Source organism: Cornus florida, unplaced genomic scaffold, assembly GCF_030987335.1.
Source record: "Cornus florida cultivar Cherokee Brave unplaced genomic scaffold, ASM3098733v1 CherokeeBrave_3.0.0_Hap2_Chr04, whole genome shotgun sequence".
Classification (NCBI taxonomy): domain Eukaryota; kingdom Viridiplantae; phylum Streptophyta; class Magnoliopsida; order Cornales; family Cornaceae; genus Cornus; species Cornus florida.
In genome coordinates this window covers 103,420,627-103,446,248 of record NW_026775574.1, presented here as the reverse complement: position 1 = coordinate 103,446,248, position 25,622 = coordinate 103,420,627, and the positions used below count along the sequence as shown (strand labels likewise).

The following is a 25,622-nucleotide window of genomic DNA, read 5'->3' as shown; positions in this document are numbered from 1 at the left end:
ACATAATCAACATTTCACGCACAAATAATTAATTTAATAATCTAACATTAAAAGATGAATAAACCTACACATTATAACATTAATTTAAATAATCACTTCCAAAAATAGTGCACATAATCAACATTTCACGCACAAATAATTAATTTAATAATCTAACATTAAAAGATGAATAAACCTACACATTATAACATTAATTTAAATAATCACTTCAAAAATATATGGGGTATTACATTCTCCCCCCCTAATAAAGGAATTTCGTTCCCGAAATTCACTACATACCTGTAGTAAAAAGCTCTGGATACTTGGCACGGATAATATCTTCCCGTTCCCAAGTAGACTCTGTCTCACTATGATGACTCCACTGTACACGTACTAATGGAATAGTCTTTGTGCGCAGTATCTGATTCCTACGATCGAGAATACAGTAAGGTTGTTCCAAATAGGTTGCAACTCAATTTCACCCACATCAATGTGTTGATATCGATCTTCTTCCCGTAGAAATTTTCGCAGCATAGATACATGAAAAACATTATGTACCCTATGAAGATTATCTGGTAGAGCCAGATGATAAGCTACTGTCCCAATCCGATCTGTAATCATAAAAGGACCCACAAAACGAGGCGATAACTTACCCTTGGACCCAAACCGCATTACTCCCTTCATGGGAGAAACCTTAAGCAAAACCTGATCACCAACCTTAAACTCCAAAACACGAGTTCGACGGTCAGCATAACTTTTCTGTCTGCTTTGAGCTGTACGCATCCGATCCCTAATGATAGTGATCTTTTCTAACGTGTCCTTAATAAATTCAGGACCCAAAAAGCTATTCTCACCAACTCCAAGCCAACAGACAGGAGACCTACACGGTCTACCGTACAAAGCCTCAAATGGTGCCATACCAATAGTTTTCTGATAACTATTATTATAAGCAAACTTTGAAAGCGGCAAATATTCCTCCAAATTGCCCTTAAAATCAAGAACACATGCCCGCAACATGTCTTCTAAAATCTGATTAACTCGCTCAGTCTGTCCATCTGTTTGAGGATGATAAGCAGTGCTAAGATAAAGTTCTGTACCCAAAGCCTGCTGAAAGCTCCTCAAAAATCCTGATACAAACTTCGGATCTCTATCTGATACGATGGATAATGGTACACCATGAAGTTTCACCATTTCTGCAATATAAAGCTTAGCATACTGTTCTGACGTAAAGTTTGAACGAACAGGCAGAAAATGAGCGGACTTGGTCAATCTATCAACAATGACCCAAATAGAGTTGTGATTATGATGTGAAGTAGGTAATCCCTCTATAAAGTCCATAGAAATACTCTTTCATTTCCACTCTGGTATAGGAAGTGGCTGTAACGATCCTGGCGGTCTCTGATGATCAATCTTAATCATCTGACAGGTACTACATTTAAAGACAAAGATAGCTATATCTCTTTTCATGCCGGCCCACCAAAACTGGCGTTTCATGTCCTGATACATCTTGTCTCCCCTGGATGTACAGAGAACTGAGAAGTGTGTGTCTCTCTCATCACAACATTTCTCAAATTATCAGCTGAAGGCACAATTAAACGTCCTTTGTACCTCAATCCTCCATCAGTCCCTATAGAATAAAAAGGAACATCTCCGGAGGCTAACTCCGAAACTCGATCAATACACTGTTGATCTGAGAGTTGCGCTTGAATGACCTGATGAATGATAGAAGGAGTTACTACCACACATGCCATAAAAGCGTCTGCTAACTCATCAACAGTCTTCAAAGCATCCCACTCTGTTGCAAACAAAGCTGAAAGGCTGACATAGGGTCGGCGGCTGAGTGCGTCTGCTACAACATTCGCTTTTCCTGGATGATACTGAATAGAGAAGTGATAGTCTTTCACGAACTCCAACCATCTGCGCTGTCTCATATTCAGTTCCCTTTGTGTGAACAAATACTGTAGACTCTTATGATCGCTAAATAATCGAAAAGTCTCCCCCAAAAGATAATGCCTCCAAATACGCAAGGCAAAAACCACTGCTGCGAGCTCTAGATCGTGAGTCGGGTAATTAAGCGCATGAGACTTAAGCTTCCTAGACCCATAAGAAACTGGTCGCTCTTCTTGCATCAACACATAACCCAAACCCTTCAGAGAAGCGTCGGTAAATACTAAATACTCGATTCCACTCTGAGGTGTGGCTAAGACAGGTGCAGAAGTTAAATTACTCTTCAATTCAGCAAAAGCAGTCTGACAAGAATCATCCCATACGAATGGTACATTCTTCTTAGTCAGATGAGTAAGTGGACCTGCAATTTTGGAAAATCCCTGGATGAACCTGCGATAATACCCCGCCAATCCCAGAAAACTGCGAATCTCTGTCGGTGAGGTAGGCTGTCCCCACTCCATAACGGCCGCAACCTTGGCTGGATCTACTGCTAACCCTTCTTCTGACACTACATGACCCAGAAATTTGACCTCTTTCTGCCAAAATTCACACTTCTCAAACTTCGCAAACAACTGATGTTCTCGAAGTGTCTGCAACACTATGCGTAAATGTCTGGCATGGTCCTTCTCCGACTTAGAGTAAACCAGAATATCATCAATGAACACAATGACAAACTGATCTAAGTATTCTCTGAATACCCTATTCATCAAGTCCATAAAGACAGCTGGAGCGTTCGTTAAACCGAAAGGCATAACACGAAACTCATAAGATCCGTACCTTGTGAGAAATGCTGTCTTTGGAACATCTTGTTCTCTGACTCGTAGCTGATGATAACCAGACCTCAAATCGATCTTTGAGAAGTAAGTAGCTCCCTTCAACTGATCAAACAGGTCATCAATTCTGGGCAACGGGTACTTGTTGCGAATAGTGACCTTGTTCAGTTCTCTGTAATCAATACAAAGACGAAGAGATCCATCATTCTTTTTGACAAACAGTGCTGGTGCGCCCCATGGTGAAGTACTCCTGCGGATAAATCCCTGGCTGAGCAACTGCTGAATTTGATCTTTCAACTCTCGCATCTCCACTGGTGTCATTCTGTACGGCGCCTTAACAATAGGCGTAGTGCCTGGAGCTAAATCAATGACGAAGTCTATCTCTCGACTCGGTGGCAAGCCTGGAATTTCCTGGAATACATCCTGGAATTCCTGTACTACCGGAATACTGTCAAGAGATACCGCAATCGCTTCCTGTGAGTGCTCCTCAAGAATGAATAAATAAGTGCTAGGCCCTCCATCAGGTTGTGGTACAACAAGAAGATACATCTCCTGTCCTGGTATAGCAAATACAATAGACTTTTCGTAACAGTTAACCTGAGCATGGTACTGAGATAACCAGTCCATCCCAAGTATAACATCATGCGAATGCATATCTAACACTAACAAATTTGCAAGAAATTGAAGTCGGCCCATATCTATAAGGATATCACCGCTACACTCTCGTAAAATTGCGCCAACTCCCAATGGTGTATAAATATTAAGAGGTTGGTCACATAACTGAGTCGTCATACCAGATAAGATAACAAAAGATCTAGACACAAAAGAATGTGAGGCACCAGTGTCAAACAGTATACGAGCAGTTCTACCATGTATAGAAAACATACCCTCAATAGCCTGAGTAGCCTGCGCATTATGTGGCATGAAATTATAAACTCTGCCATGATGCAACTGCTGTGGAGGTTGTCCCGGAGGAAATGGTGGTGCTGGAAGTGCCGGAAAATTCTGAACTTGCCCACGTGGCATCGGTGGGGCCGGTAGAGGTAATGGTTGATTAGGTCTCGGCTGCCCATGCTGTCCCTGCTTAGCTTTGGGACACATCTTGGCCGGATGCCCAATCTCTCTACAGTGATAACAACGTCCCGTAAAAGGACCTGCCTGCCTTCTCTGTTGATTTCCCAACCACTGTTCCTGTCCGGTCTGAGGTACCCCACCTTGTCTACCCTGATTAAGGACTCCATCCCTCTGCACATCTGGGTTTCCTTTGTTTTTCTTCCAAGGTTGATATCCTTGAAATCTGCCCCGATCATTGGACTTGGTACCACTGCTGCTTCCTTTCTCCATTATCTGGTAGTCTCGGTTAGCCCGCTTATCTCCCTTGAACTTCCGGTAATCACTCCTCATCTGGCAGTGCTGTAAAGCGGCATTAACCACCTGGATATAAGTAGTATATGCAGGACTACCTATGATCACCACTTTAATCGGCCATATCAACCCCTTCACAAAGCGGTCTCTCTTCTTTTCTTCCGTATTGACCTCCTCTGGTGCAAATAATGACAAATTAATGAACTTCTGTTCATACTCAGCCACAGTCATATCCTCCTGTTGCAGATCCAGAAATTCAGTTTTCATCGCTGATCTTACTGACATAGGAAAATACTTGTCATCAAAGCGAGTCTGAAATTCAGCATAAGTCAATCTGGTTCTCTTTTCGACAGTAGTAATAGACTCCCACCACTGCAATGCATTGCCTATCAGCATAAACGTAGCTAGCATCTGTTTCTGCACTTCGGTACAGATTACCATCCGAAGATGACGCTCGCTCTCCTGTTTCCACTGATATGCTAACAGGACATTTGTGGACCCTGCAAATGTTGGTGGATTTCCCTGGATGAACGAGTGATGAATTTTGTCCCATGACATTGGCTGTGCCACTGGTTCAGGAACAGGTACTATCGGAGGAGGTTGCTGGTTTCGTAGAGCAGATGCTACTCCTGCTGCTACAGCTCGTGCAATAATATCAGCAACTTGAGGGGAAAATTCCTGATTCTCATTTTGAGTTGGGGAAATACTGCGATGACGGTTCGCATTCCTTGTCCCACGCCGAGACATCCTTCTTTTGGATTCAGAAAAATCTAACGTCAGTACATTATAATGGACCGACTAACAGAATACAAAGAACCCTAATACTTAGGCTCTAATTATCAGAATACACAACACGGAAGTATAGTAATCACAGATCCCTAAGACTCTCGAACCTGGAATGCTCTGATACCAACTGTGACACCCCCACATTTTCCACGCATAAGTTGATCAGGCTTATACACGAAAAACGAGGGATATCAAAAACAATTGGCAATATACAAGCATAGAATACAAAATGATAATAATAAAAGAATTTAGACAGGAAAGGAACCCTAAATAATACAACATCCATCCATCCTTTATTTAATATAGTACTCCATAACAACTTGGAAATCCTATGTCAAGGATTCCTAAATAGACCTGAGAGTTCAACGTCAAAAGTAAATAAAAACTGAAACTGAAGTAATGCATAAAACTTCTACCATGAACTGAATCGTAAGAGTAGATGAGTTCGGATGGTGGTCCTACACTACTAACCTCAACCTTGGAACGGGTACTGACCGTATCCTGAAATAACAACAATGGTGGGTCAACCCCACGAGCAAGTCCTCTCTACTATGACCCAAATCAGAGAATCAAATAAATTAATCATTTATATCCGGATGAGTACTATATCTGTATACATCCTAATGGAACTATCCAATGTATAACATGACCTCAACCAGAATAGACGGTGATCACTTAGACTCACACTAGGTGGTTAAGTGTCTCATTTCCCTACCCGGGAAATCAGCTATTATACATGGTGCACGGTACTGACAACACAGACTGTAAAGACTACACAGTAATAACGCATCTCAATGTACTAATGAGTTACTGAGCATAACAATTAGGCAATACATGCCAATAATAATACTAAATATACTGAGTATGTTAATTAGGCAACACATGCCAATAATATGAATAAATATACTAAGTATATCAATTAGGCAACACATGCCAATAATATTAAACCACATACCCGACAGCCATACATTTGTCTATAACAACGAATGCATAAGGTATAAATGAGTCTAAACTTATTAGCCAGCTCACATGGTTCTATATGGCAACACATCCATATAATATAAATGTGACATAATTAAACCATCCATTTATTTCCTGAGATGCACACAGCATAATAATCATGGTTTATATATCATTTAACAGTATAAACATCCCATAAGATATCATGGATAATTTATATGACTAAAACCATGGCATTATTTAATTTAACAGTAATGTTTGATACTATTGAATAAAATAATAACACTATTTATATTTAATAACGTCGTTAAATAAATCACATTCATATCCGTACGGTAAACGAGCCAATAAATGCTTAGAAAAGATTAATCGGCCATAAGAATAATTAACGGGGAATAAAATAATAATTTCGTGGCCCGTTAAACCCATAACTACCAACACAGGCCCTAAAACTCCAAGTTTAAGGTTCTGGAATTTACAAAACAGGCCCTAGGGGTATTCTGGTAAGTTCCAGCAGCTGACAGGGCCCCTCACGCGCCCCCACGCGTTGCCCTAAGCTCCCCCACGCGCAACCCAACCTTCCCCACTCTCCCACGCGCCTCCACTCGCGTCTGGCATCAGCCACGCGCGCGTTTAAGTCTCTTGCAGACGTGGCACCTCCTGGTTGGTTGGCTGTATTGACTTGCTGTGGGTGCGCTACACAGGATCACTTCATCTCATCTCACCTAATCCAAGGGTCAATGATCCGGGTGTACCGCGGTAACATGGACCGCGATGCACCGGATCAATCAGATTCATCTAAGGCCCAGGATGCGCGCGCACGCTACCCTAAAGTACGCCGCATCACACCGGATCACTCCGGTCATCTGCCCCACATCCGGTGGACGGAAAACTCGCCGGAGTCTCGCCGGAAATTGCAGAAAAGCCCCGGAAAAATTTAGAAAATTCTAGAAAAATCCCTAAAGCCTTATTTAATTATTTTCAGCCATTATTAATTTTATAGGATATTACATAAATATATACCGTCCTATATAATTAAAATTTCATTAATTTAATAAACTAAAATTAATAATTTATTAACCTCCTAACCTGGTCTCTATGCATAAAAATAAACTAAACAATTAATTTATTAATTCAAAGGGGAAAAGTAGATAATAACTTGCCTTCTGGATTTAAAATAAATCCGCCGGTTGCGCGTAGTCGGGTAAAATCGCCTACACCGGTACAGGCTCCCTTCTTTCTCTCTCTTCCTTTCACTTTTCAATAATTGCTCACTGTAATTCTTTCTTTTCTACTTAGGTGAGTTGCCTTCAGGGTAAGTTGGTTAACTAATATATATATACTAACTTATATAATATATATAATACAAATATCTAAATTTACATTTAAGTCTCACCCATTCCTCACATTCCTACCTATAAGGCTTAATGGTCATGCCTCCTAAGTCCACCCAAAACTCAAATGTCTAATATAGGAATTAAATCCCAATCCAAATGTCATTGTTTTCATCATGACATTTAATTAATAATAATATAATTACATTATTATCTTATTATCATTATTATCATTATTCTTATTTTATAAATCTTATTATTATTATTATTATATTATAATTTAATACAACAATATCCATACAATATAACTACTAACATTAGAATATGTAGAGCACATACTAAACATATTATATTAGGCACATTAAAATATTATTTTATTATTTATTAATCTTACTTTCTATTATTATAAAACACAAATAACTAAAATATAAAAAAAATTAGCATTATTATACGTAGTGCACATAATCAACATTTCACGCACAAATAATTAATTTAATAATCTAACATTAAAAGATGAATAAACCTACACATTATAACATTAATTTAAATAATCAATTCCAAAAATACGGGGTATTACAGAGAGGTTATACCATTGGGCCAAAGGCCCTTTGATAAATGAGAATTAAACTTCCGACTTGCATTGATTAGTATAAAAGTGAATATAATTTGAGTTTTTTTTTTTTTTTTTTGGTTGTTTCTCATTATTTATAGTTTTCTTATTGTGAATTTAATAAAATCAATAAATAAATTTATTACTACTATTATTTTTGTTTATACGCAGTGAAAGACATGTATGAAAGAGAGTTACATTACGCATCAGTACCGTTCGTTATATAGACCTATCAGATGACGACGACGATCAGAACCGTCCATTACTGGACCCCACCATCTGTCATGGAAGTTGCCACTTGTTGTCAGCAATTCCCCGCCACCTCTCATCCCACCTGTTGTTCGAAGCCTCCCACGCACTCTCTTTGCTTCTCTCTAAGTAGAGAGAGACAGCAAACACACATATATAAGCCTCACAAGTCACACAATACACACACTCACTCTTCTTCCTCCATTTTTTCTTCTCTCTCTACATATACACACACACAGAGAACAAATATATATATTGTAAGAATGTCGATGGAATCGAAGCTGTATTCTAGTTGCAACAGCATTTTACAAGAATCTCAGTTTCGTTCTTCACGTCTTGGTATTGGACAGGCCTTTCTCGATTTTAGACCTAAAAATCGAATTGATTGTGTTAAAGTTGCTCAATCCTGCAATCGAATTGGGGTTGGGACTTTACGGAGTCCATTGAAGCTCAAGTCTCGAACGAGTCGGCGTGTTTCCGTCATAGTCTCTGCGTCGAAAGCCGAATCTCTGGGCTCACCTACGAAAGCCGAACCTCTGGGCTCTCCGACTGTTGAAAAGCCAGAAAGCAAGACGACGACTGTGGAGTCTGTCAAACCTGTGTATGTGCCCACGCCTAGGGATCGCCCTCTTCGAACTCCTCATAGCGGGTAATTAAACGCTATATATTACTAATTTTCATTGTAATTGTTTCAATTTTGTGGTTTTAAATGTCATTGTTTAATTATTGTATAAGTTTGTTTAATTTACAAAAGTTTATATGGTGGTGATTTCTGTGAGAGTAATATTGATTTAACTTAATTTTGGCCCTTAAGAATAACTTGCAAGATGTTGAATTTGGCATGCATGGTTGAACATTGACATTGAAAATGCTAAAGCCTTTAATTTTATCCTTTATTTGGTTAAAGGAAAGAAATTCATCGTCCTTACCTTTATCCATCCTTGCTTTTATCCCATATGGCTGGGTCGGTCACCTAAATTTTCCTTTTTCCATTTTTCTGTCACACACTGTCTACTCTTATATTTAATTTTTTGAAATCGTTTTTAATTACTTTATCCCATGTAAGTTTTGATCGGCCTCTTTGTCGTTGACCTTCTGGGCAAACAATTCTTCCTCTCTTAAACGAAAGAAATTATGTAGAATGTTATTTTGGTAGTTTTTCTGGATAATACCCTGTTTGATTGCTCTTAAGGCTCCGTACGAAGAAAAAAAATATTAAAATTTTAAAACGAAAAATTATCCATCAATTTTCGGCAAGTTATTTTACATGTAGTGTCTGATGGACTCGACCTCAACCTCGACATACACCTTTACCAAATACCAATAAAGTAAAAATAAAAGAATATTTTACCTGAAAAAGAAAAAAAAATATTTTTCGTTGAAACAAACTGAGCCCAAATTAACAAGGAAATAAGAGAAAATGTTCTCTTTGATTTTTCTTCCTGCTTTTTATCTCTTGGTGGAACTCTCGTACTCCTTATTTTATTTATTTATTTTCTATTTTCAGTTTATGTCACCTTCCTACTCTTATTGGTCATGGAGAAAATGAAGGGAAAGAGGAGAAAATGATTTTTTTGAGTATTATTATTATTATTTTGTTTTGATCTCCCAGGGAGGAAGAAAGGGAAAAATGATACAGTTAAGTTCAGTTCAGTGGACCTTCAGTGATAGTTGAGCTATAATAAGTACAGTTATTTGTGCTTTTATAATAAATAAACACTATACCACCAAGGGATTTTTTTGCGGATTTTGCTTATCAATTTAATGTGTTGCATGTTAATTTATCAAACCCCTTGTGGTTCATACTCTTCTATATCATTTGTTTCTTAAATCAGGTACCACTTTGATGGGAGTCCAAGGAAATTTTTTGAGGGTTGGTACTTCAAGGTCTCAATACCAGAAAGAAAACAAAGCTTCTGCTTTATGTATTCTGTAGAAAATCCTGCATTTCGTAAGAAATTGGGGAGATTGGAGGAGGCACAACATGGGCCTCGATTTACGGGAGTTGGGGCTCAAATTCTTGGTGCTGATGACAAGTATATTTGCCAATACACTGAAGAATCTCATAACTTTTGGGGAAGTGAGTTTACCCATTCTAAGCTATTAAGTTGTCATTTTTGTTTTTGGAACTGACATTAGATCTTCATATGGTTAGTAGTCAACAAAAGTCACAACTTTAGGTGATGACTTTGTTATAATATTTTGTTTATGCAATCTAGCATCTTCAGTTTGTGCTTACTTCTTGACTTGAGCCATACCTGCTTTTAAATCTTAATAATCCTTATTATGACATGGTTCACAGTGAGGGTATTGCTAGGGGAAGGGGAAAACCAAATTAACATGGATAGAGTTAGTAAGGAAAGATATTATAACATGTTGATGGATTGAGACTATGAATGGGATTCATGGAGCCGATCCCAAGTAGTTGGGGACAGACCTTGTTGAGTTGAGTGTTGCCCATGTAGTTAACCTTTTGTTGATGTAGGATCTTTCTTATCTTGCTCCCCTCGACTTATTGTTTTATTTTTATGCTACAAATGTTGGACCTGTTTAGCTCAGTGTTTATAAATGTCTCTCTGCTCCCTCAATTGCAGAAAACAGAAAACAATATCAGTGGAAACAATAGCGATGAAAACAATATGGGTATATTTAGCTGCTCTGGAAAACTGTTTTCTGTAATTTTATTAAGGCGGTTTTCTGAAAATATTATACGGAGTAATAATTTTTAAAATTTATTTATTTATTATTATTATTATATTTTTGTGTGTGCTCTGCTAGCCAAAGCTACTAAAGTGAGGACATGCCCTTATATATGGATCTTTTTACCTTTTAACTCTAATTTTGTTAAATCTTATAGATAATGTGTTATAAAAAATTATGTAGTTAGAATGTTTTGGGGCCCTTTCGTAATAGGAACATAAATGATCCTGGTCTTGTTATGGGAACTAAATATTTATTATGTATTTAAATAATTCATTAATCAGTTGTCATTTTATAGACAGACATGAGCTGGTGCTGGGGAATACCTTTGTAGCCCAAAAAAATATGCAGCCACCAGAAAAGGAAGTTCCTTCTCAGGTTGCTTTTTTCTTATTATACTCTCTTCTTTTGCTATCAAATTTCAAATTGATTTCATCATTTACTGGCAATTTCTTTAGACCTTTGTTCTTCAGTAGTAAATTTGGTTTGTACATAATTTACTCCAATGATGATGATAAAACTACTGTATTTTATGATCATATTATTAAATATGGCCTTTGATAATATAGTGAAAATGTAAAAAGAAAATTCTTATACGCGAATGTTAATGCTTCCAGCTTTTAACGCTTAAACATAATCTGATCTTTCATGTTCTAGAAATTCCATTGGATGGGCTATGTTATCGTTCCTCTTATTGATCTTGTTTATTAGTCCTTGATATTTTTTTTTACAAGGGATATATAATTGGAAGAAAGTTATGTTTGTTTTACAGTGGTTTTAGCTTTTACTTATCTGATTCATCATGAATGCATAAGGATTTTGATGATATTATTATTTTTAACGTCAAAATGTTAACTAGCCTAGATACATGAGCTGCGTAGAAATATTGACGTCGATAGGGGTGAAGGGTAAGAAGTTTATTTCTATAGGAATGTTAAAAGGATTTTGTTTTCGCAACACAAAAAGGAACCTGGAAAATTTGAGATGTTTTAATCCCATAAAGTTCATAATTTATCTCTGATTTTCTAATCTTCTGTGACTCCAAACTTCTTTTTCTAATTACCGCATGTGCATTTGTAAATTTCTCACAAAATTGTAGGTAGTTATGTAGAATGTCTCATTTTATGAAAAGGAGACAATGAGGTTGCTTATCATAGGTGTTGGTAACTTCTAGCAATAATTTCATTTGGCGTAGTAATTCTTCTGACTTTAATGGTGTCTGGTATATTGGAATAATAGCTTCACATATGGTATGATAATTTTGCAATGTTCACTTCAAACTGTTGCTGGTTATTAAAATAGATCTGCATCGATCTATTTGGTGATGTTATCTTCCTTTGTTTTTACACTTGCATGATTGTTGTCTTGCAACTTGAAAAGTAGGATATTCCCACACTGCGAATGCCCTTTTGACCTTTCTAGTGGACAGAAGTTCCTTTTCTTCTCTTTTCTCCACTCCCTTGTGTTCTTCTCTTTGCAAAGTTGTTAATGTTTGCCAAGGTTATAAAAATACAAATTTGGTGATTATATATCCTCTTACAGGTTTAACTGCGTTATAACTAATAGTTTTATCTTGTCACTCTCTATTTTGTGTTTTGTATAGGATTTCAACCAAAGAGTGTTGGAAGGCTTCCAAGTTACCCCACTTTGGCATCAAGGTTTCATCTGTGATGATGGAAGGTAAATCTTTCTTCAGTTACTTGTTGCAATTGTTTACACATCATGCATTTTTTAGGTTGAGTTTCTGAACCATTTCCTTTTCTCCTACAACTACCTCTTAATAAGCTTTTTATTCGTAGCAGTCTTTCATTAGCAGTAAGTAAATAGCTGCAGATGGTGCATGGACATTGTCCTGTGGTGTAGGAATGTTTATCATCGATGGGGTGTTAGTTGGGACCTGTGATTTTGGTGTTGGCTCTGTGGCCATGGAGTTCATTAAGGCTTCCATTATATCCTTTGTTTAGGTAAACTGCTATTGGATTTGACCAGATTATGCTAGGGTGACTTGTTTGGCAGATGAGAGTCCTGGGTGTTGATCTTTATGTTAGAGGGCTTACTCCTTGTAACAATGGGGTTCATTGTGGGCAGGTAGGTTTTCTCTTGGGGCTTTCTTCTTGCTTATGAATTATTCTAATGGAGAGAAGACATGAGGGAGAGGTCACAAAATGCATTTATTTTTCAAAAATGGAAGTAAAAAGAACAGAAGTTATGCGTCCCTAAAGGGCTTTCTTTTTATTAGGAAATCTAGAAATGAATGCAAACGTTGGAGGTAGGACCTTGCCTCTTTCTATTTAAACAAGAAGATTTGGAGGACCTTGCCCCTTTTATTTAAACAAGAAATTTTGCAGTATATCAATTCTTTATTTAGGTCCCAAGTGAGCCATTCTGTAGGTCCAGAATCCGACCTACAATACCATTCTGCTACAAAATATAATTTTAAACTATGTTTTATTTGTGAGTTATTTTTTGCTGTTCAACATGCCTTGCCTTGTAATGACAGGACAAATTATGTGGACATTGTAAAGACAGCACGTTGGGAGTATAGTACCCGCCCCATCTATGGATGGGGTAATGTTGGGTCTAAACAGAAGTCCACAGCAGGCTGGCTTGCTGCATTTCCTGTATTTGAACCCCATTGGCAAATATGCATGGCTGCTGGACTTTCAACAGGCATTAGCTAACTTCTTTCTTCGTTGGAAATTTTTGACTTTTAGTTGAACTGCTTCATGTTCTATCAATTTCACTATTATACAAGTTTGCTATGTGGAATCTGGGTAGTTGTGAGTATTTTGATCATTTGATGTTAAAACCTATGATGCAAGTGGATTCCGTTGGTTTAATATTTAAACAAGTAATTGATAGTTGTTTTCACTTGAAGGGCTAGACTGGCACCGTGGGCTCTGTACACATGATTCAATTTTAGACCTGGAAAAAGCAGGGAAGGGGGGAGTAGCTCTTGTAGATATCAACTGCCAATAACTGTTTTTCTGAATTATACTTTGATCAATTTTGGTTTTGGTTAATATTACTTATTCACATATCTTAAATACTATCACAAATGAATTCAAATATATAAAGCAGTAAAAAGGGTAAATGGGTGAGATAAAAATGGGAAAACCATGGGACCTTCAGGCCAGGCCCGAATAATCCTCTATAGAGAAATGTGTACAAGTTACATCCCTAGGTACCAGACTCTACCCACTTGAATCTATTAGTCACCTCTGACCTAGACTTGCACAAACATTGCTCCAATGAACACTCTTGCTATCGATTAACAAACTTGGTCTCCAGCAAAGTATGCTCTCCTGGGTTGTTAACTGCTCGTTGGTCTTCAAAGCACCTGATTGATTGTTTGGGTTCCTCTATGCTCTGATGTTTCTCAATCACATAGAAAACAGTTGGCGTGCTATATAAAACCCTAAATTGAATATTAGAGGCTTATAATTTTGTCTCTCTAAAAAATCTCTCTTAAGCATATAGGCTCAGACTGACTATACCCACGTATTCTATAGCAAATATAGAAGTCCTCAACAAAATGTGGGAATGGAATTACTTATTTATAAAATCATTATTTTTCTAAAACCTTCCTTACCACAATTAATCAATCTTGGTCCTTAGGTCTGATACATTGCTAGATTCAATCAAGTGATCAACAACATCGATCGGCCTTCACTGCTTTTCCTCAAAATCTTAAGCCACAGCTTCTCAAATTTTGATTATCTTATTTTAAGTCCTTTTAATACTCAATCCTTGGTCATAGGTGGTCCAACTATCTAGTAAGTTGAACCAACCTAGAATCTAATATCTGCTAAGGTTTCATCTTACATTTTTCTGACCTGTGATTTAGCTTGTTGAATCTGGCACATGATCTTCGTTGTTGCTCCATCTTCATCATCTTGAGTTGTATGCGATGGAGCTAGCAATTTACTCCAGTTGGGTGACTTAAGACATTCAATTTATTTTTAAAGGGCAAACCCAATGCATGAGGCTCCCATGTGGGGTCTGGGGAGGGTTAGATGTATGCTGCCTTACCTATGCATGTGGAGAGGTTGTTTCCTTGTTTCGAACCTGTGACCCTCAGGTCCCAATGGAGCAACCTAACTGTTGCGTCAAGGTTCGTCCTCATATTCAATTTATTATGCTTTTGAATAACCATTTCACAGAACTGTCAATCTATTGTTGTTCGCAATATTCTAATCACATTGTTTTTCTCTTTCTTCCAAAATCAAATTGTTATTTGTTGAAAAGAACAAGATTACGTGAAAAAAAGGAATTAGTTCTCTGGTGTGAATGGACTTAGGGTCAAGAAACCAATTAGAAGAGGGTTTCTAGAACTCTTCTCCATAGCAAGAGATTGAGACGGAGTCAAAGAGAGGTCAGTGGCTGACTCACTCTCTCTCTCTCTATATATATACACACCAAATACTATAAAGAACAAAGAGGTTTTCAGAATCTTGAGAGGGCATTTTACCACCAAACATTCACTTAAGAGGTATCTTCTCAACCTCTCATAAAGTGGTTGAAGGTTCAAGTATTAAAATAAAGTGGGGGCAGCTTCTCCCACTGAGCTCTGTCCCTCTCAGTTGTAGATGTACAGAGTCAGACATTTTGTTCAGCTACAATCTTAGTTTTGTGTTGGATCACCAACACATGACTCAATATTCTAACACCACAGTTGCTGCCAAAATCCTAGAAATTTTCATTCTCAGCCACGGAAGCTCTAGGCTGAAAGCTGTAGGATTAAGGTGCAACACTGGAAGCAACTGCAGAATGTGTGCATACTTCAAATACGAATAATTGAAATTCGCAGCAATTCCTTACATAGGAATGATCAGAGAGTAAAGGACTAAATAGTGGCGAGAATGTGATTTTGTTTTGTTTCGTGTGATTGTCTACCTGCTACTGCAGAGTAAATTTTGCTCATCACCTGGATTATGGAGTCCTATTAGAAAGTTAGAAACAATTTTAATTAGCTGGAGAACTTGTAATTTGAAGGTAGACTAGCAAATGAACAAAATAATCGATGAGTATATGCTTTCTATATTTTGAACTCATCATATTAATTTAATCCTTTTACTTGACCAATGAATACAAAAATCACAGGGTCACCAAAATGAACAAAATAATCGAACTACAATGAAATAAAAACACTTGGTGATCCTGTGATTTTTGTATTCATTCATCAAGTAAAGGATTAAATTAATATGATAGAAAGCATATACTCATTGGTTGTACCAAAACTGATGAGCTATCCAGTGAATGATCCGATTAATGATCCCAAGGTCTTTAATGAATGAAAGAGATCCTAAAATATTTTCTGACACCAAAATGATGTATTTTTTTTTTTCCTAGTTATACCACCAAAATGATGTAGAGCAACCTAACAGCTGTAAACATTCATCTGATTGCATTATCATTATTCATCCATTTGAATTTACTTTATCTTACCAATGCAGGAGACAACTTGGAGATTGGGTTGATAGGATCCTATGTGTTTAAAAATATAGGAATTGAAGTATCCATATGTTTATTGCACATGAATGAAGTCCACTCATTGTTGTTACTATTCTTATTTGCTGCCAGAAAGCAGTTACTGCAATTAACAAATCTCTTAGTGCTTTGTGGGATCTGTTGCAATGAAAGAAGCGTAAATTATGAATGTTTATTTTTAACACAAAGAGGCTAGGGTGTTTATCTAGTATTGAATCATTAAATCTTTGGACACCCCTTTAAGTCCTGTCTACTGGAACATTGTTGATTGCCTTGCTTTTTGTCACTGCTTATGCCTGACATTATTTTGAGAATAATGTTCCATCAACTCTATGTTACGCCAATAAATTGGTTCCATATGACTGTCTAAATACTGTAAAGACAATTTCTTTTGGATTTATCATTTACATCTTACTTGTAATTCCATTTGTTGACATTTAAGATATTTCTTTTCTTTAGATTGTGTATAATTCTGGACCATATTCTCAGGCTTTGATTTTTTTTTCCAGGTTGGATAGAGTGGGATGGTGAAAGGTTTGAGTTCCAAGATGCCCCTTCTTATTCTGAAAAGAATTGGGGTGGAGGCTTCCCAAGAAAATGGTTTTGGGTAAAGTTTTTGCCCTTCCTCAGCATCTTGCTATAGTATAAGATAATATGCTTACTTTGGTTATATCAAGTACTTAGTGAAGAAAAAATAACATAAATAAAAGTGTGTTACTTCCCAAAGATGACCTTAAAAGACTTTTGGCTTAGGTTTTTGTTTTTGTTCTGACGCCATAAGAAATACTCAACTCGACAAAGCCTTTTTCCCAATTCTTTGGAGTCAACTGCATGAATCCTGTTTTGCCGTTCCTCTCTATCTAGGTCCAAAACTTGATTTAATTTTTTTCCTCACTAAATCAAGCCATGTTAGTTTCGGTGTGTTCCCATTCCCCTAGCATGAACCTTAATATGGACCACGTTACTCTTCTTCACCAATACAGTTATTGGTTTTTGCTGCGCATGATGACACCTTCTTAGCCAATTTTTTCTCATTTATCTCCAGTTGGTGCCACTTTAACCGTTTTGTGAATTTGCTCATTTCTAATTTTATCTTTGTATTAACACAATCCTAAAGAATCTAGAAACTGAATGTACTGTTTTCTTTCCCTCAATCTTCAAGAGTTTAATTATTGATTAAAATGAGAAAAATGAAGAGAAATCGTTCGCTAGATGCAAAAAATTTGAAGATACAGATTCCCATTTTGGCTATGGACCACTTTCTGGTAGCTACAGCTGAAAATAATGTTTTATATATTTTAAAAAAATTTCTTGTAGTCCTTAATTGGATGAAGCATTTCCCATCGTGCAATCACAGTGATATCATGGTAGATGTAATGCTCACCTTGTATGGTTGCAAATTACTTACATTTTTAAAGGCTGATGTTTTCTACAGGTCCAATGTAATGTCTTTGAAGGTGCAAGTGGAGAAGTTGCTTTGACCGCAGGTGGAGGATTGAGGCAACTGCCTGGACTAACTGAGACTTTTGAAAATGCTGCACTGGTACTTTTCTATTGGGGTTCTGTACAAATGTTGCCTTTTTACCTTACTTCTGCTTAAGCTTTTTTGTCTGTTATGACTGGAATATTCTTCGATGAGAGGGAAAAAAAAAAGGATACCATATGTATGAACGTGGAGAAAAAAGAGAACAGAACAGAATATAATTACAAGAACGTCTTCTGCTGTAGTCCCTTCTATGTACCTCTGCTTAGCAAAGAAGTTTTCTTAGAGGTTTTTTTTTTTTTTTTTTTTTCCTTCTTTTTTTTATGAAATGTATTATCAAGGTGTGAAATTTGAGCTTTGATACATTACTTTTGTTTCATTTTTTTTTTTTTTTGAATTTTATTTTCGTATTGGAGTAATGGTTGAACTGCACTTTTACCACCCCCAAGCAGTTAGAATAACGGATTTTGTATCGAAAGTTCAGCAGTAATTTAAGACTGATGGTATGATTTCTTCCAAAATGTAATCAGATTGCTACAAGTTTTATTTGGTTGTACTCTAATATTTAAGAAACCACAAGGGTTAATCTTTTTTATCCCATGCATTTTTTTTTTTTTTTTTTGTAGAAATAAATAGATTTTCTCTAATTTTTTCACACATCTTTATCTATAATAAATTCTGGTTCAAGAATAATTACTTTGAAGTTCCTTATTCACCAAGTAGGGGTAATATGTTCCATGCAAAACAGCAGGCACCAGTTGATTTCCATGCAAAACAGCAGGCACAGAGCCATTAACAACACCCCTTTTAGATGCCCCCACTAAATTTTAACATCCCTTAAACATGCCCCAAAACCTACTATAGTCATCCCCTCTATCTCTCTTTAAACTTCACAATATGTGGGGTTTCTTGGATATGGGTTGATCACAAATTTCTAAAATTGTCTTTAGTTACCATCTTGGTCTAGTAAAAAATTCTAAGATTAATTATATTAAACTTGTTAGTTCCCAATTTATACTTTTCTTTATAAATTAGAAATTTTTTGAGAATACATGGTTCTTGTTAGAATGCCTTTAATTTGAATTGCTTTTAATATGTTAGCTTGATAATAACTGAAGGTGGAGTATTTACCGAAAAATAATGAAAATGGAAGTATGAGTGATTTGAGATGAAAATATCTATCAAGTTAAAGTTCTTTTGTTTTATTGTGGTAGTTTGAAAAAAAAAATTCCCGCTTATTATTGTTCAAGGTGGCCGCCCCCTCTCAAATCATTTTCTGGATCCATAACAGCAAAACAGTATGTATGAAATTAAAAATGTGGACATGGGTCTAATTTCCCGCTCATTAGATTATTAGCCCTTCATTCTAAAGTGTTTATATATCTTTCAACTTTTTTGGGTGAATAATGAGACAGTTTTTTGGCCTTCCCTAGCAGGAACGGCTATATATATATATATTAGTGATGTTCATGTTATGTCGTGATATATTCATGCAGATTGGAGTTCACTATGATGGAATTTTCTATGAATTTGTGCCTTGGAATGGAGTTGTTCATTGGGAAATTGCTCAATGGGGTTACTGGTACATATCTGCAGAGAATGAAACACATAAGGTAATCGGGTATTGTTTATTTATTTTGTGTTCTTATGTCACAAAACTAACTTCAGAAGCAAACTCCCAATAGTGTGGTCAGGTTTCCATCGTCAGAACAAGTAATGCTTGATATTTCAAAAGCAGGAAGTTTAAGTTGATCTTATGCAATTTTAAGGAAACCTAATCTAAATATTGTTTGATGAGTGGTTAGTAACGGATGGGATTTGTTACTTCTCTGCAGGTGGAATTAGAAGCAAAAACTAAGGATCCAGGTACCACATTGCGTGCTCCCACATCAGAAGCTGGCCTTGCTCCAGCTTGTAAAGACACTTGTTTTGGTGAGTTAAAACTGCAACTGTGGGAAAGGAGAAATGATGGCAGCAAAGGGAAGGTGCATTTCTTTTTCTTATTCTTTGCATTACTGATTAATTTAAGGCCAAGAAATGCCAGCCTGTTTTTGTCCAAACTATTAAGTTCTATGGATTTCCTTGTGGATTTACTTCTATTACTAGATTGACTAGGCTTTTCAAGTTCATTATTACTCTACAACTTGAATTTGTCAGCCATCATGCCTTCAAATAGCATAAACTAAGATTATTTTAAAATGTGTCACAGTTTCTGAAATTTAGGATTGGCATGTGCCGCATATTATTAAGTTGACCACCTGTGGTTGTGCACCCCTATGAACTCTTTTATGAGAACTTAGCTGTTCCAAGGGTCCTGTATTCATAAATAATTGGGTAAATTACACTTACCTCCCCCGAGGTTTGTCAATAATACAGAGACCTCCCTCTTGTTTTCATAATAATACTGACCTTCCCTGTCGGTAACATGCATCTAACACTGTTGAGAATAAAAGTAAAATTACTCTTTTGCCCATGACTAGAAACACATTAAATAAGCTTCTATAAAAAGACAAAAAGTAACCTAAATCTATTCCACACATGAGAGAGACGTGGATATCTCTAACATTACTCTGTTGTCGCCGGAGAAGGCGAGACCTCTCACATGTTTGTCATCCTCCAATGACGGACTCTTTTTTGTGGTTCAAAGGATGTAAAAAAATAACGGAAAAAATAAAAATTGAAAGGAATTGAAGACTAAATTAACTTTGTCTTGATAAGTCTCCGACGTCTCTGTCCCGCGGGCGGGGGGGGGGGGGGGGGGGGGGGGGGAACCCTTCAATAATCCTAAAAAACTGTTGCTGCCAACAACAATTAGCCACTGAAACAATTGAGAGAGAGGATAGAAATTCTTTTGCATAATATTAGAGGCGTTAGGTTGGAAGCATGTTCAGTCATGCAATCTGAGAATTGGTTGCATTATATATGTATCTCTTAGTTGGTCATCCATTTGGTCAGAATCCAAATGGGTCTAATTGAAATAATTATGGACAACCTATTTTACTCTGAGAGGGAAAGAGATTTTTGTGAGTTAAGGAATTCAAGAAACCAATGAAGACCCTCATTCAAGGCCCACCTGTAAATCTTACCGACATCCCAAAAGGCAATACAACAAAGCAACTAAAACCCCTAGAAACACAAAGTAATTGAATGATACCCGCTTCATTCCTTGGATTTTAATGTAGATCGTTTGTGTTTTCTGCCATGGATAATCACTCACAATTGAGGCTTGAGACTGGTTTTAAGATGGAAAAATGGTTGGGTTCTTCTCACAAGGTGAAGTTGAAGTAACAAACTTGTTCTTGGTTTGATTCATTTCAATAAATTTGATTTGTTTTTCCAAAATTTCTCTCCTAAGGTGAAGACGTGATTTTGAGCTTAAGCTTCTGGTGTCAAAACCAGCTGGCTACTGCCTGTTCCTGTTTCGCTGTTGCTTCACTCCTCCGCCTCCTCTGGCTGTTGGCCTCACCTCCTCCGATAGGTGCTGCTGGTCCACCTCCACATCTCTGTTCTTAGATTACATACATAAATATATGTACACAATCTACAAATATTCATATTTATTACTACTATAAATATAAATGTATATTTTATCAAATCAAATAGGAAGCATGGACGCGGACGCGGACACGGACACGATACGACACGGATGCGAACACGGACACGATATGGACACGGACACGGCGATACGCCAAATCTCAAAAAAATAGGACACGGACATGGCAAGAATACGGCAATAAAATAAAGTTTTAATTTTATTATATACACAATAATAATAATAATAATAATTTTTCCTCAATTTCTTCTCTCTACAAAACCCATTTGGATTTCTTATTTTATAATTTTATTATATACATAAAAAAATTAATTTTTTTTTCTCAATTTCCTCTCTATACATAACCCATTTGGATTTCTTTTTAAGAGATAAAAGGGTAAAATGTATATTAACATTAGAAACTGTATAAGGCCCACAAAAATAGCCCAGTCACAAGGCAAAAGCCCAAACGATACAAAGCAACAAGCTAAGTCCCATCAAGGAAAAGGTCATATTCCCAAATCAGGAAGATTCTATTCAATGGATCTGATCGAACACGCCTCTTTCTTCCTCACTCTCTTCATTCACAAATGTCGATCAGTCTCTCTTTCTGCCGTCCTCCTCCCTCAACTCCTCCACATATTCTCTCTTCCGGAAGGAGAACAGATCTATAACGAACCTTTTCCTTTCTATATTATAATAGAAAATGAATATATATCATGTTCTCTCTTCTCTCTGTTTTCTATGTGTGTGTGTGTGTATATATAATATTTCTGGAGCCGTGTCCCCAACCATGTCGCCAGTGTATCCCCGAAGTGTCGCCAGCGTATCCCTGAAGTGTCAATTCTCTATTATTTAAAAAATATTCCAGGATACCTTTTTGACGTGTCGGACACGTGTCCACACGTGTGTCCGACACGGGTACGTTGGGAGCAACTCACGTATCCATGCTTCATTGGTTATTTCACATTAGACAATTAGGAAAAACGTATTTGCAGATATAACAAGGAATTGGATTTTTATAATTTTTAAGTGATGATCTCAGCAAAATCCATCACTGTCAGATACCTTTAGGACAAGGGGAAATCTGTTACAAAAGTGTAAATGTCAAGGGAGGTCAGTGTTATTATGAAAACAAGAGGGGAGGTCTCTGTAATATTGACAAACCTCAGGGGTGGCAAGTGTAATTTACCTGAAATAATACTGATAAAGAAACATAAAAAGGTGTAATGTACAGGAAGTTGGATTTCTCTGCTTCATGGCGAATATTTTCACATTTTTCTTTTCACGTTTGCCCCTCTCTCTCTCTCTTCCCATTGTTAAAAAGTATTGAAATCAATGCTCCACTAGTTCGCTGACATTTCTAGCTCCCATCTATCTAACCGTTTCTCAGTTCTCATTGATAGCTTCTCACAGATTCCGCTTTGTTTGACCATTAAATTACTAAATCTCCATTTGTTTGCAAATATTTTGAGTGAAAGGAAAAGGCAATGTAAAGGAAATCATATTCTCTTGATTCATTACCTTGGCAGCATATTTAAAGAGAAAATACGGGGAATATAGAAGAGGATTTTAACTTTACATGACATTTTCTTTTTATTTATTTTCCTATATTTAAATTTTTTTTGAGAATTTTTTTTGTTTCTTTATTTATTTTTGGTTGTAAGAAGAAAACATTAAAGAAATTACTTTTCCTTTTAATTTTCCCTAAATTTTCCTTTATGTCGATACAGCCAGAGGCCAAATGGAGCCGGATGGAGAATCTATTGCAATTTCTGGTGCATTTACTTTTTTTTTTTTTTTTTTTTCCCTCCCCGAGTGTGCATCTACTTTTTCATTGACCTTGGAATTAATTTTTCAGCATATCTAAATGATAACAAGATATTATTGCATCCCAGTAATCTGAAACAAGCAAATGGTTTGGTATCAATGTTCAAAGATTGTGTTGAACCACTTACAGAGTGCAATTTTGGTATTTACCATTTGTGGAAGTGATGTCGTGCCAACATAACAGCCTTGTCAAGCTTATGTGGTTGTCAAGGTAGCTTAGTGGAAGACCAAAAGTTATCTTGAAAATTGGCTTGAAATGGAACTACCTATATTTATGTTGTCTAGTATTTTGTGTTGAGCAAGTTGTGTTTAATTTAACAGGGCTGTAGTCTAGTGATACTTCCTCACATTACAAAGTAGAAGGTTGAGGGTTCAAGTTCCCATAGGGGCAAAAGTGGGTATGAGAGTTTCTTGTCAAGGTAAAATAATAATAATAATAATAATAATAAATAAACAAATAAAAAAGAAGGAAAAAGTTGTGTTTAATTTAATATTGTCTTGTTGACATCTTTGTGCTTTGTGTTGGGGTTTGAATTTGTAGAAGAAAATGAAGTAGCATATACATGGCTGATTTATGAAATGATAACTTTTGAATTATATATGATATTTGACAGCATTATAGAGTATAGCTCTTGTTTATCCTACTCCTTTTGGTTACGTCTTCTTCTATATTCTTCTTCCTCCCTCTTATTCACGCGGAAGCTATGTTCTTTTTTTCTTTAATTATTTAGTCTATTGAGATGAATATTGGTCTTTCTTGACTTGCACTCTAGTCTCGCTGATTAAAGCAGTCTATCTCATATCATTGGATTTCATTAACTAAAGGGAAATTTACATGGTATTGCGTGAGATATGTTCGATTGAAGAAAAACAAATTCAGCTTTTGGGTGTTTATTTATTTGACAAAGTTGGCATTACTTTAGATAATCCACAGGGTGACGGCGTGGTTTGAAGTATACAAATTTATCTATTATTTGTGGGGAAATTGTTTTGCCTGTACATCTTTTCTTGTTTGTTTTAATCAGCACGAGCCTTTCAAGAATTCTAGCTCCAGTTTGCCTTTATATTTTGAAGTTGCATATCGGATCTTAAATGTATTTATATTTTATGGACGTTTAACACTTTCATCGTTGTTAATTTGTAGCTCTTGTTTTCACCAGCTTGAGCCTTCCAACAATTCTAGCACCAGTTTGCCTATATATTTTTAAGTTGTATATATACAGATCTTAAACTTTTATTTCATTTATAGATATTTAACACTTTCATCGTTTTAATTTGCAGATTATTTTGGATGTTAGAAGCGACATGGCAGCAGTAGAAGTTGGTGGAGGACCTTGGTTTAACACCTGGAAGGGCAAAACATCGGCACCAGAAATCCTTCGCCATGCCCTTGAGGTTCCAGTTGATGTGGAGGGGATCTTCGATTTCGTTCCACTACTCAAACCCCCTGGTTTATAGTCATATGGTCATTATATACATAGATATATAGACACGCTTACAGTAGAAGCACTTGCATAAATGGTCAAACGTCTTGGCTGTGACAATGCGAATAATGTATTTACTTTGTAAATTCATCGTAGATAAGCAACGTCTGTGTTGAGAAACTTACCTGGGTGGGAAATTGTGATGGTCATGCACTTTGTGTTAGAATTTGTCTTTCTTTTTTTTTTCTTCATAAGAATGCTAACACAATTTTATGTGTAATGGCAAACTCTGACTCAGTTACAATGTAATTCAGCAAAGTGTATGACCTTGAGTCAGTTATAACCACTTGTAATGCTATTGTGCTCTTCTGATGTTTGATCAAGTGTCTTTTCCTTTAAGGGCTGTTTACGCTTGCAATGTGAGGAACAAGTCATTTATTTTGGTCACAGTGAAGAACAATGTTGTGTGTAGCGTGTTAACGAACACGACTTGAAGATAATACGGAGTTAGCATGTTTGGATTAATTTTATCTTAATTGTGTTCGTGTTTTAGAGTTCAACTCGTTTAATTTGATTAATCTATTTAATTAATTGGGTCAGGTCAACCCGATTAACTTCTAACTTGTTTAATCCAATTACAGTGGACATTTCTATTGTATCAAAATGGCTATTGTATTTAGGCTTTTTTATAATTGTATTATTCAAATTTTGACCGGATTTGTCACCCCTTAGATGGGTCATACTTGTCGGCTTTTCATATCTCCAATGCCTACAATTTCTACTTTCTACAAACATTTCTCTAGAAAAATATGCCAACAGTACATCCCGAGCACCTGCTTGTTTTGTCTTTCAACTTTTCTGTGTGTGAAGCTTTGAAAATTCATATTTTTCCAAGGACCACAAATTTTGTGGTTTTTAAGCTGTGAAAATCCATACTTTGCCGGTGAAAAGGACCACAATATCTTTTCGTTAGGACCACAATCTTATCGATCAATAATGGTAGAATCCGACAGCCCATTATAGATCAGATGTTGTGTTGTATTGTATCAGACGGTTTACAACTCGCGTGTCTAAACGAGGTTTACAAAGGCTCATTGCAATTTCTATTACACTTGCCTCAAGACAGAACTTGCTAAATGGTTGATAGAGTCAATTTCAGA

At 36.5% G+C, this 25,622-nt stretch overlaps 1 protein-coding gene across 1 annotated transcript; it reads left to right on the top strand.

Moving 5' to 3' along the window:
* Nucleotides 1–8,145: 8,145 nt before the first annotated feature.
* LOC132304371 (tocopherol cyclase, chloroplastic) lies at nucleotides 8,146–24,861 on the top strand. The gene is made up of 10 exons (XM_059802024.1): nucleotides 8,146–8,652; nucleotides 9,839–10,083; nucleotides 11,002–11,081; nucleotides 12,307–12,383; nucleotides 13,204–13,373; nucleotides 16,703–16,800; nucleotides 17,629–17,736; nucleotides 19,173–19,289; nucleotides 19,512–19,661; nucleotides 24,320–24,861. The coding sequence occupies exons 1-10, from the start codon at nucleotides 8,267–8,269 to the stop codon at nucleotides 24,494–24,496; spliced, it is 1,608 nt and encodes a 535-aa protein (XP_059658007.1). The 5' UTR covers nucleotides 8,146–8,266; the 3' UTR covers nucleotides 24,497–24,861.
* Nucleotides 24,862–25,622: the final 761 nt, after the last annotated feature.

Excerpts from the sequence above, each read along its gene's own strand:
- LOC132304371 (XM_059802024.1), top strand. The coding sequence starts at position 8,267 with ATGTCGATGGAATCGAAGCTGTATTCTAGTTGCAACAGCATTTTACAA. Across the intron at positions 17,737-19,172 it reads CTTTTGAAAATGCTGCACTG|ATTGGAGTTCACTATGATGG; the intron begins GTACTTTTCTAT and ends ATATTCATGCAG. Across the intron at positions 19,662-24,319 it reads ATGATGGCAGCAAAGGGAAG|ATTATTTTGGATGTTAGAAG; the intron begins GTGCATTTCTTT and ends TTTAATTTGCAG.